This window comes from Diuraphis noxia, unplaced genomic scaffold (genome assembly GCF_037042655.1).
Source record: "Diuraphis noxia isolate RWA-SAM2 unplaced genomic scaffold, SU_Dnox_SAM2 contig0002, whole genome shotgun sequence".
Classification (NCBI taxonomy): Eukaryota; Metazoa; Arthropoda; class Insecta; order Hemiptera; family Aphididae; genus Diuraphis; species Diuraphis noxia.
Window position 1 is genome coordinate 78817274 of NW_028301712.1, and position 14071 is coordinate 78831344.

At 27.1% G+C, this 14071-nt stretch overlaps 1 protein-coding gene across 4 annotated transcripts in view; it reads left to right on the forward strand.

Moving 5' to 3' along the window:
* The window catches only part of kcc (solute carrier family 12 member kcc), a 286527-nt gene that overhangs the window by 255420 nt on the left and 17036 nt on the right, over positions 1-14071 (forward strand). For all 4 annotated transcript variants that reach the window (XM_089219238.1, XM_089219239.1, XM_015518051.2 and 1 more), the window contains exon 2: positions 12458-12534. In XM_089219238.1, the coding sequence (XP_089075364.1) occupies positions 12458-12534 (77 nt within the window). The remainder of the gene's footprint in view (positions 1-12457; positions 12535-14071) is intronic.

Sequence of the window (14071 nt, forward strand, 5' to 3'; positions counted from 1 at the left end):
TTGTAATTAATACGTCATACTACATGCAAAATATTATTTTTTGTATGTTTGCACGCATCAGACAAAATGTATTTAAATTCAAATCGCATTAAACGTTTTATAATTTACTATATCTATGTACTTAGATTCAAAAAGTGTTTTATTACTGTAAAATAAACAGCCACTAGCTAACTAATTAAGTTATTTCTATCGTGTCATTGAACATGTTATGTTAATTTTTAAGTTTGTAGTACATACTATACTACTATATTATAAAATAAATATGCGTGAGGTGGTATTGCGGGTAGGTATCTAAAAAAATTAAATTAACTTGAGAAGTTATAGTTGTTATTAAGTACATAAAAGTGATATAGATGTATTAATAATTTATTAAAATTAGTTTTAACAATTAGGTAATACTTTTTTTCCGCTATTTTTATAATCTAAAATTTAGATTAACGTTTTGTGTACATAATAATGTTACTTAACTATTTAACGATAATGACTAAATCTTAAAGCAAAATCTGTGTCATTCTACTTTTGTTTTTGATTCTAACCTCGGAACATTGCCAGCATATGTTGAGTGTGGAGATACTGACAATTAATAATATATTAGGCCATCTCTATATTTAACACGCTTGAACGTCAATATTGTAGTTTAAGGTCTATAATATTATGTTAAATAGTAATTCCATAATTCATACTTACATAGTACATTCAACTAATATTATACATAATTAATTTTGGGTTATTTTTAACATCATAAGGTAATTATTATGATAGAATATAATAGTAGTAAGCACATACTGAAATGAAATATTTAATCACAAATATTATTAAGTATTCTTATTTGAATGTATGTGACTAAAAGGAAAAATTCTTTATTTTTAGATATATATTTGACTTAGGTAAATTCACCACTTCAATAATATTTCATTTTCTTACCTTAATCTTATAATTGCTCAATAAGTAATATTGTATAATATCTTTTAATGGATACTTAACCTACACATATTATCGCTGTCAAACGTAATTAACTATTTCCTTCTGCTCGTCTAACAATTTGATTTTCATCTTATTAAAATAATAGCTCGATATTAATTGTGCTTACATACTAACCTTAATGAATTGTTTCCGTTGCTTTTTGATTGGATTGTTTAAAGGTTCTATTAATAATAAGATAATATTATGTTCCTTAATGTGAAGTTGGCTAAACATAATTAAATGTGACTATATATATCATGTATAGAACGTATAAAAACATTATTAGATCACTTATCATTATAAAACAATTCGATTAAAAAAATGTCATTCCATAATAAAAAAAAAACAATAGGTATATTATATATTTTAGAAATCAATTAAATAATGTGTGAAAATATCAAATAACAATTGCCAGTTCCACAGTGGTATTCTAATTTTAATTATTTGCACTAGATTTTAAATTAATTTTACTTAATTTATTATTATTTATTACACTTTTATTCTTTTTAAATTAAGATAAAATTAAATGGAAAACCGGTTTTTGTACTTGGTTACTTAGAAGTAGTTAGAACAAATAATCTTGGGTTTTAGATAAAGTTTATAATATGTGTAGTATGGTATTCATTATTCAATAAGAGGTGGTCAAATGATTATGTCAAAAGGGTAGGAAGAGAGGTATGCTGATTTTTTTTAATATGCACTATTTGATAATTAACAAAATAATTTATGGTTTCAGCTCTTAAAAATTGAATAAAAATTATGGGGATCTATGCCCCATCTTTGATTCCACTATATTTAACACGACTATATGAAATCCAAAGTAAATATTTGAATAAAATTAATTTTTATAGATTAATAATACATAATTTTGGAATATTGTGCTTACAAATTATTAATAATTTATTACATGAAAAATCTATTCTCACAATAAAAATTTTATGCTCCTACTTTATTAAAAATGTTGTCAGCGTATAATAACTAATTAATTGCTTGTTTTCATTTCCAACACCACAGTTGTATCTGATTAATTGAACATTTTAGTGAATGCAATATACCTACCGGTTTAAGGGTGACAGATACATATGATGAGAAAAACGTACGAGACAATGGATAATAATTAATTTTTTTACTAACAAAGTTATAACTTTTCTGAAGAAGGAAAACCAAACGCACTTTGGCGAACAAACAGTCCTCGCTATAACAATCGTTGAATGAATTATTCAACGCCGTAAAGTTGGCGAATTAAGGATTAATTAAGGGACTTTTTTGAATTTCTCTTTTCCATAGTTGTTTCATTTGTACAAAAAAAATTACCATAAAATACTATAAAGAACTTGAAACAGGTAAATGGCGTAGAAGAAAAAAATAAAAAATAATATAGCGAGACTGGTGTTATAGTGGCGATCTCGTTAAATTTTCAAGCCACCAGTGGTTATGTTATTATTTGTTTTTCATCACGAACACAAAATAATAACACTGAGTTAACTTTTTCGAAATAACAAAGCCTAGTTTACTTGCCATCGTATATTTTTTGGTTTTATTTCAAATGAAAATACCGTACGTATTGCATGGTATTTATTTAAAAGTTTTCCTCGAGGACTTGTGTAATTCGCATCACATAAAATAGAAAAATTTAATTTGCTTCTTTTATAGTCTTCTATTATAAACGAATTTTAGAGCCTCAATAACCATCGGTGTGAACGAGACCTACTCTCGGTCAAGAGGTTTGTATTTAGTGGCGTATATAGAAATTAATTTCGGTAGAACCCCCCCCCCCCCGACACTATTTGTATTTTATTATACATTTTATACATACGCGGACGAATTTCGAGCTTAATCATAAAAACATTAATCCGATATAACTACTTTATTTAATATAAGAGTCTATTGTATATTGCATCCTTATGAATACAATAAAGTTCTTGAAGGTGGCTTTGTGTGTGGTGGATGCTGAAATCAGTCACGCAACATGATTGAGAGTACGCACCCACCCACTGCTACTAGTTTTTGGATGGGTGATCACTCTGGTTCTTAGTGGCAAAAACCTTGTCACATATACATGTGTTATCAACGATTCCAATTTAATGTACCAACTGTACTAACCCCTACCATAACTCGTACAATAGCTAATGGCTATAGTTGGTGGGCAAATAATGAAAAAAAACTACTTGAAACAAAAATCCTGAGTCTTCATACATACTGTTCTAAAAATATGTTGAATATTTAGGTATATAAATTTACATTAGAGCTTTCGGATGGAAATGTCAACCAAATCGTTTAATGAATCTGTTTCCGTTGAAATATATATTTTTCAAATGTTAAGGACGTAATATTGTTGACTGTAACATTGTGACGTAAGTATAATAATAAATTAAACCGTATTGTATAAATTAATAGAAATTTACGTGTCCGAGTGCATTAAGTAAATCTATCATGTTCAGTTACTATCTTTTACGAAACATTATAAAACTATGTTATTCAAACAAGTTGAAAATTTAAATCTAAGCACAATAGGACACAGGTGTATTTATATATTTAGTAATTTATCTTGGTCTTAAGAATGGTATATTCTTCTAAACGAGTCAATGCCATCGTCACGGATCGTTGGGAACAGCCCGCCAAACATTCGAATGATCTGCATACGAGTAGTATACTTACATCCCCGAGGAACGATAGTTGCTTTTTCTTGTTAAACCGTTTCAGACGAATGCTTACGTCTCGAAGCCCGGTTCCCGATGACGAGCTTCACGTTTTCGTCGATGATTCGACCTCGAGATTTTTGAACAAGTACATACAACGCGCTCATCCAGCATACCGATTGTTACCCGGGTTTCTATAAGACCTTTTTGTTTAATGGAACAAAAAAAAAAAAAAACAACAAAAAAGTAATAAATCTATTGAAGGGAAGCCCTTGATGTTTAAACACTACGAAGGAGGATTGGAGAAGGGCGTTCGTATGAGCTACCGTTATTTACGATCCCGGAACCCCGTAGACTTTCCATCGTGTCCCGAAAAAAAAAACGTTTTATTTCATGGTCGCTTAGGAAAAAATAACTAAAAAAAACTTTCTTTATAGAAAAATATACAGCTCATATTGTATATACCTACAATATAGATACATACATATTCAGTGAACACGGCCGAAAAATCGTTTATAGTATAATACCATAAGGCTTTAAAAAAACGTCAACTGCAGTTAAATTAGATATTTAAAAAATAAATAGTATATATATTTCAAGGAGATGCAATTCAATTAATTACATACCTACACTTTATATTCTGACTGATCGCTAACAAATACATAACTATTGTTTTAATGGGAAATTGTTGTTTATTATTACTATTACTGTCTTGTTTTATTAAAAATTCCGAGTAGAATGAGTAGCTATTCAAAACATTTCATGCGGAGAACTACTTTAGATCGAAAAATATTTATAGATTCTTAATTATTTTTCTAATCATAATGAAAAGCTATTGGCAACCATAAATATCGAAGGTATATGTCAACATGATTTGGGTGCATGTTTTTGAAAATCAAGTTTTAGAATACCTACCGAGTCTTAGAATGACAAGATTTAGAAAATCTATGTTTTGGAAAAATATTATTTTATATACGAGTAAACAGTAAAAAATTATTATATTAATTTTTTATCATATAAGAATTATTATTAGAAAACATTTTATGTTATGCGAGTCAACAGTAAAAAATTACTATATTTATTTTTTATTATACAAGAATTATTAGAAAACATTTTATATACAAGTAAACAGTAAAAAAAATGTAAACATTTAAATTCTAAAACACAAAATTTCTAAAACTCGGCATTTTAAAATATAACTTTCTAAAACTTGCCTCAATACCGTCAGCAATCGTCTTTTTAATCGAGCTTAATTGAGAATTATTTTTAAATTTTTGTGGGTAATAATAATTACAATTAAATTTTCTTAAATATCACATAATTGATTATATAATAATATTATGTATACAGGGGAATTTTATAGGATGTTCTAAGTTTTTGAAAAAAGTTTACCCAAAGAGGATTTTCTATAATGGAGAATGGTATTCCTGATGAAATTATAACCCAACTACTAATCTGTCTAATTTATTCTGTAAAATTGTAAAATATAATTTTTAGTGACAATGTATTAAAAGTTCTAAAAATAAATATTAAATAATATTATTTATAAATAATTCTCTTGGTATAATAATATTTTATTCTTAACACTTTTAATTTAATTTAATTTAAATTTAAAAAACAATTTATAATCATCTAGAGATACTAAATTTATCAGACATACTATAAGCATATCAATAAATAAGTAAATCAATTAATTAAATATATGATTAATTTAAATATCTAAATTTAATGTGCATAATTATCAGACAAATTAGGCATACATTTAAATTAAGGTAAAGGTAAAGGTAAATATCAATAATCTATAACCATTAAAATTATAGATTGATCTATGTATTTTTTTTTATTGTTAGTATTTTAAATATAATTATATAGGTATTTATCATCATAACACCTTAGAGGAGTCATATTTTCTATCAACAAATGATTTCATTAGGTACATAAAATATGGGCACTGTTGTATTTTCTGTAGTATTTAACATTTTGTTAGCATCTGGCGAATCTATTTCTTGACTTCTAAGCTAAGAATTACTCATGACAGTTTGCATGTAATAATTTAAAGTTGCATTATATGTATAAGGTTACAACAATACAGATTTCAATTAATATGATATATTTAACAGGTAAAATATTTACCAAAACTTTGTCCTGTTTGTCGATTTGTCAAATATATTAAGTTCTCTTAATAAAACATTTCTGGTTTCATGTGGTATCTTACACAAATTACTGTTGGTCAAATGTTTAGTCATTTTTTTTGTGTTTTTGTGGATATAGGTACAACTGTCCGCAATATAAACAGTGATAATTAATTGTATTTAAACTATCGCATTAGTGGTTTTATTTACCTCTAAATATTGTGAGGATTGCAATTATGTGATAATAATTCACTTAAATAGTATGGTTTTTAAGTAAATGCATGTGTTTTAGAAAAACTATGAAAGGGGTATTACCGGCCAAATATGATGAGGTATAATGGTAATGGTAATAGCCTATATTTTATATATTAGGCAACTTATATTTTGTTTATAATAATATAAAACCCGATATACAAAAACCAATGCATAAAAGTATTTTAATTGAAATAAATTAAAAGTTTGTTCACTTTTTAGTACTTAATATATATTTTTTATACTTTTAAAATTTAAAAAATACAAAAATTAAACATTTCTAGAGAATTTTAGGAATTCTTAATATTGATAAATATCTCTGTACTGATGACATCATATTTTGATCATAATTTCTATGATTTTTAGAAATTTATGTTTTTACATGTATTTTGGTGTGACTGGTATTATATGGGTAATGCCGGTCATTTGTGTTTTTTTTTTTTAATTAAAAAAAATAATATTATACTTAACTTTAAAAATTTGGAACTTATACATGTAGTAGCTAACAACTTTATAGTTCTAATGTTAGCAATAGTAAAATATTTGGTTCATTATTATTTACATAAGCATTACCCGCCATTCCCCCATCTTCCCCTAATAAAAATATGTTTTTTTGTGATTAGTTTTAGAAAAAGTTTTTTTTTTAATATTATAAGTATTGAAGTATTATATTAAACTTGAGCCATGACGAGAATTAAATCGAGACATTTAACGTTACAATAACTTTCAACAAAGTTTGACCTTTAATGCACGAGAATTATCGAAAAAAAACTGTTCCTATTCAAAAAGATTTTAATGTAATATTTTATGAAATCCAAAAACTTTCGAATACATTTTACTAGTAGGTATACAAAACTTGAAAAGTTGAATGTCCATATAATGTATAATCATTTTAAAAGGAAATACAATTCATCAATGCGATATGTATACAACATACAAATTACTTACTATAAAGGGCTGAACTTGATTTAAAATTTTAAAACTTGGGTAGCTAATTTAATCTGTATAATAGATACGTGCAGATTAGAGATAATATAATGGGAAAGTGAACACCCCGTTCGAACTCAATGGGGGGGGCTTAAAATTCTGGATTTATAACATATAGCTATAGATTAGTGAATAGTATAGCCTAACCTCTAACCTTCGGTCAGGAATTTATAATCTAATTGACTGCGTTATCTGTAATCCATCTTTAGCGCGCATATAATTTCAAGGTATCTACAATAATAATAGTAGTTATATAATGCAGTTTTGCACATGCATATTGCCTATTATAGAGTGTAAACAATTGTAAAAAAAAAAATAGATGTACTATATATATACAGTTCGTGTAAACCGACACAATATGTGTCAATGGCATTATTCTGCCGAATTCCCGGACCGCAGAGAACTCCAAAAATAAAACGTCCAACTTTTCAAGTATAATGCTATGGAAAGATAAAGGAAAATACCAGAAACGTGAAAATCATTTTGAATATTTATTACATCCCTTGTATAATATGCCTGCGTATAAATAATAGAGTATATGATTCTTTTTGAAAAGTCTTGTTTTTATACTCTACGTAAATCTACCTAGGTACCTACGCTCATTATTATTTTCCGAACATTATTTGTATACGAGAAAAATAAGCCAAACCAATTAATTTTGTTTTGTATACATATATTATTACCCACATTGTACGTTCGTGTGTTGCCGAAAGTCAAAGACACGACAAACATCGGACTCTCGAATTACCATCGTGGAACGTTGCATAATTTATTTGTACATCGTTTACCTGTGTGCTTATATTAGAGTAATATAATATCGAATTCACACAGTCGCCGTGCAAACGATTTCGGTAAGGGCCACCGCCACACTTGGTAATAATTATCAACCAAACCGGCACAGACTTCAATCTCTGGCTTGGTACGGTATAATAATAATAATAATTATAACAACAACAATAATAATGATGATAATAATAATAATAATAATGATAATAATAATAATTAATAATAGGTGAGCATATAATATATATTATGTACATTGTATATTGTATAATTTATATAAACTACTATAAAATATGAATGTACCGTCGTCGTCATTAACGGCGATAATAAATTTTAAAAGCGCGCGAACGTCAGAGCACTGGTGAATATAATAATAATATATTGGGGGTGACTGAGGGTACTGGGGATCGCTGAAGCTTTTTATTTTTAAATAATATATATTCTTTGTATTGCACTCATCTCCACACCCCGTCCGTCGTCTGGCTGTTTGGAGTCGCACTAAATTCCCCAAAGCGGGGCAGTTTTTATTTTATTTTTATTTTTACTATTCTGGGTATATATTTTTATCACTTGCCGCGTGTCTACCCTCTGTCAATTGGACATATAATTACAATAAGCGGGCCGAGGGATTTATACAAGTTTCGCACGTTATTCCGAGATATTTATTTATAAATCCAATATTAATATTAATGTATTTTTCGTGACTGTTGCCCACACAACCGGATGGGAATTTCACGTCATAGATCCCACCCATCCACTTATATAAGCGGAGTTCGTTACAGGAAGGATTACTAATAATCGGACGAAAATCGGTGATCCGTTATCACGCGAGAGAGGGGGCGGGGTAGGTGTGAAATATGTCTGACGGATACCTGATCACGATTTCGTCGATTTGCGGTTGTGAGTTTACTTATGACGCCCACTCCCGAGTGCTGCAGTAATCGAAAGACAAAGTACGATCGTTCGATCCTAGTCACATAGGCGTGCGCACGGGTGCGGCCTATACGGCCTGTGCCGTACCTGAGGGAGGGTGATTTCTTAACTTTCTCTAAACAATTATGTTTTATTTTTTTTATAAAATTTTTTGTATTATATCTGAGAATTGAGAATGTTAGAAAACATGTTCTACAAAATATTCTGTAAAATCACGGTTCCATCTTTTTATTTATTATCTATGTTGGTAACTCAATTCTGATAAGGTGATTCGCGCCAAAATGTAACGCAATAGATAATATTCGGATTTTGAATTATTATCAATTAAATTTACGTTTTAATTAAGAAACTTTAAATTTAATTTCTGCAGTTGGAAACTTAATCAATCGGACAAGCATTGAAAATGATTATACTTATTTGTTTAAAACATTTAATATTAGTGTTGATAAATTAAAATGTGAAATCAGAGTAATCAGACTATTAAAAAATATTCCAAATAAAGAAATGCCCAAAGGTTCATCAACGGTGACTATTACTCAGTGGCTTCGATAGCTAGGTCAATCTGATAGAGGAAATATTTTTAATAATTTCTATAAAACAATTGAATTATTTAGTATAATACCTGTCACAAGTTTTTCCTGTGAGAAAATTTTTTCTAAGCTAAATATTGTTAAGTCTAAACTTCGGGTAAGTATATGAACCAAAAGCGTCTTGACAGCTTATGAATTGTACGAAACTGGATTATGGAGAAATAATTGAAGAAATCAAAGTATTAGTTCCAGGGAATCGCCGATTAACCTTATAAAGTTATAACTATAATGTGTTTTTGAGAGACAGATTTTTTTATTTGAAAATAATTTTTTTTTTAATTGCTTATTTTAACTCAGTATTGCTACAAAATAACCACTACCTAAACTAACTACTGAGCAGCTATTAAGAAAAAATTGTGCCATACCTTTATTAAAGTTCTTCGCACGCCTAGTCGAGATTTGTTTATTATTATTATTATCATTATAACCGACACACTAAACTTCAAAGTTATCAACTCATTTTGCGAATGAAAGAAAATCAAACGTTTGGTAGAGCTGGATGTTGTCATGATTTATACAAACCTCCGCGGTGTTGCGATGGTTTTTAAAAAACGTGAACAGTTTGCACGATGTAAAAATATTAATTTTTTGGGGATTTTTCGAATACTTTTGTTACTAATAAGATACAAAACACGAGGAGGCTACGAGTGGCGATCGCACCTCTAGTCAAACAAAAGTTAGGTGGTATACAGTGTATACTATACACATCTTAATTTATTTGCGTGTCGCGTTGAATTAAGTTTATAATTATAATACTCGTAGGTAGTTGTTCTAAAAGTGACAAATGTTTAGTGTGTAATAATTGGACAAGACAGGACAAGACGGCGGGCTCTACGAGAATGAAACGCTAGGTTCTGACATTTTTTTTTCCAAGTTCGCAAACTACAAGAGTGTATGTGGTTATGTATGTAGGTACAACAAAATCATGTCCGTGTACTCCGTGTACGAAACAATTAAATAATGCTGACCGCATTTCACCCTAACGAGACGACGTGAAAACAAAATCACAGCGTTCCGGTTTAATTATTATAATTTCAAAATTAATATATCATCGCGCTAACAAAAGAAAACTAATTAAATCATTGCCAATAATGCTTAGCAATTGATCAACATAGTTCGATGAAGTACTGAACAAGGGCATTCGAAATATATTTACACACATTCAGTACCATAAAATCGTTTTAGTTCCTATTGTTGACTTCGCATTTGTACCGACTGTGATAACCGTAAAAAAAATATTTATATTTCGTAAAGTCGTGATGTAATTATTGATAAATGTTATACTTTTTGTGTACTAATGTAAGTACAAAGCTATGCTATACAATGTTAATATTAAAGTAGGTATATATAAACATATACAATTTTTGTTTATGAAGCGTTTAAGAAAAAATTGATAATTCATAAAAAAAAAATATATAGTAACGGAAATACTTGATATATTACCAAGGGCAGCAATTGGAACTATACCATATTATTTCTTTAATTAAAGAATCGTTTATACTTAACTTTCATATGAGTCTATCGTTTCAATTGTATTAACCTCTATCATCATAAATATAAATGCATTAACATAATTCTTAAACTACTACAGACAAAATAATATCTCATGACTTATTTTGATATAATAATTTTAGTTGAAAAGTTATATTAAATATTTGAATTAATTAGACTTTATGATTAATTATTGACGCATTTGTCGTAATGACAAAACTTTCAGAACAATTTATTTTGTTTGTAAGTTTTTAAACAGATATTTTTATTTCTTGAAAACTAAATGATTTTACATAATTTATAGTGTTTTTTAATTAACTGTAACGAGTATTTAATGTGTTTATATTCCTTACTAAACTCTTTATTTAACTAAAGTCTACTTTTACTTGCCTTATAATTTTAATAATTACTTTAAGTCAGAGGGCTTCAATAAGTATTAATCGTAACAAATAATTGTATTTACATTAGACATTTTCTACAAAAATACATCAATTTAGTATAAAAATAAAATTATATATTGTTTTTCTTTTACGCAATAAAAGCAATCTATAGCTATAAATCAAAACTTTATTTTTATACCTGTTTAATTATTTAACACGTTATAGATATAATTGAAATTTTCACTCATTTGAATATCTGATATTTAAGTGTGTACATACCTACTCCATTGTGTTATTGCCTGGATATTTTAAAATATTTTTCTCCTTGTTTTATTTAATTGTTTATTATTACTTTTTGTTTATACATTTGGTAATCAGCCGACAGTAATCGATGTTTTTATGGGAATTGAGGTAGGGAAAAAGTTGCAATAAAAATAAATACAAATAAAAAATGTAAAAAGCCTTTTTTGTCTCTAGCTTAAAAAAACGTTCGTTACATTTTTATTGAAGTGCAAATCAATAGAACCGCTTCCACTGTCCTTCACTCCATAACCACAATAACGGGCATTAAAAAAAAATTGGGTCAGGGCGAAAATGAAGATTTCCCAGCTCTCACTTGAATGGCTTAAATCGATGGACCATGGGTGTTGTAATTTGTTTACTATAGTTGATAAATAAATTGTATATATTTATACAATTTAGTTACATATTTTGTAAATCCTCATATTAAATTTAACACTCATATACAAATCGTTGAATTAATTCTAGAATATTAATACATAAAGCAACATTACTTTTATAAAGATATTGACAATCTATTAACTATGTTTTAAATAGCTAAATTTGATACATGGGTAAAAATAAATATTTCAAATGAATAATTTGTGGAGGAAGATGTTCACTAACGGCACCTCTGAATTTAGTATAATATCAGAAAAAATTGTTATTTCCCATAATGTTTACCATAATAATATATTAAATTATGGTGATTGTGTTATTATTTCATTTAATTGTTCAGCATTACTTTATTATTAAAACAACATTTTAACTGTTTACATCATAAAGCATTGTTATAAAGTATTTGTGCATAATATTACTATGTTATTCTTAGAAGAATAGTAGTTAATATTATTTGTTAAAAGCTGTATAAAAATATTTTAATTTTAGAAATACATTAAATTTATCAAATATAAAATAAATTCATATTGATACAATATAAACCACTTATTTTACATAAATTTTTATAAAAAATGTATAATTATACAATTTTTTAAATATATGTTCTATAATAATGATTTTATTTACAGGTGATGTTAAAGATGAAACGTACTCGTCCGAAAATAACAGAAACTCTGGATATGAAACGAATTTATACCTCTATTCTGTAAGTATCACTGTGGAAAATTAGATATTCAAGTAAAAATATAAAATATGTATATTTTAAATTATACTACTTTTTTCAAACAATTGGACGTAAAAAAATATAGTAGTCATTCAATTCCAAAACTTATAATATAATTTTTGGAAACCTTCCAAAATATACTAACTAGTTTTTAAAGGGACATTGTTTGAAACTGGGCTGAAACGCCAAATTTTATAAGTCCCAACAAATATCAAAAAATACAATAAAGCAGTAGATTGAGTAAACATAACTTTTTCTAGTCGAAATCGATAAAGTTATTAAAACTTTCTTGAATTTATTTAGAAATACAGAAAACAAATAATGTTGATTTAAATAATTCTTTATGAGTACTGCTATCTTATTTTATTTACTATAAACTTTATTATTTTAAAATTTGAATGAAGTACCATTATTAAGCCATCTACTTTTTAATACACGTAGACACGTAGTGAAAGGTTATAGATCTATTATATTATAATATATAGGTACATTACGAAATATATAGATACGTGATTAGCAAGTAAATAATTTTTAGATATAATAATATTAATATAGTGTGCACACAGAATAAACGACATTTCATATACGTATTTTGTGGTACACACAAATTTTACTATACTTATATATTTATATATAGTATAAATATACTATATATATATATAAAGTAAGATTGTGTTAACTAAAAGAATTAAACAACATTAAAATTACTAAATTCTTTTACACATTAAACTCGTTTGTTGTGTTTTAAAATATATATGTAAATTATTAAATTAACGTATAATACTAATTATTATTTATTTGTTATCCTTTGATAAACTGATGTTTAATTCTTTTTACGAATCTTGAACAATTTTATTAAAGTAGGCACCTACATGGCTACGTCAATATTTAGAAATCGTTACATTATTTTATTTCACGAAAAGAGTTATTTCTATTGCCAAAAATCGTAATAACCAAACACTTAGTTGTTAGTAGTCATATTTCAAGACTTGGACAGGCTTTACTCATTTTATATTGTCTTTATTTTATATTTTTAAATTCTATTTTTAGAATAAGAATGACACCTCGAATATTTTAACTAGATCACTCTTTAAGACTATTTGTTGAATTTTTATGAATATTTTGTACCAGCTTACATAGAATGCAATAGGCTAGATCTCCTTATAGTACATATTACCTACTCTCATAGGTATTACAAATGTTATATCGTCAACTATAATACATTTTTCTTTATATAACAAAATCAACTAAATAATAATGGTACAATGTTCTTCTTTAAAAAGAAGGTTAGGTTAATATTTTATACAAATAAATAAATTCACTTATCCAGTTTTTTATTAATCATTAAACTGAATGATAAATAATTCTATTTCTATTTCAAATTAAACCACTGAATTTAATACGTCTTATTTTATTTATAAGTTTTCAATTTATATTTACATTTAGCTACATAGTATCATTTATTATATCAAATACTAAACACACAGTGAAATTGAGAATTTGAAATATCCTATTTTGT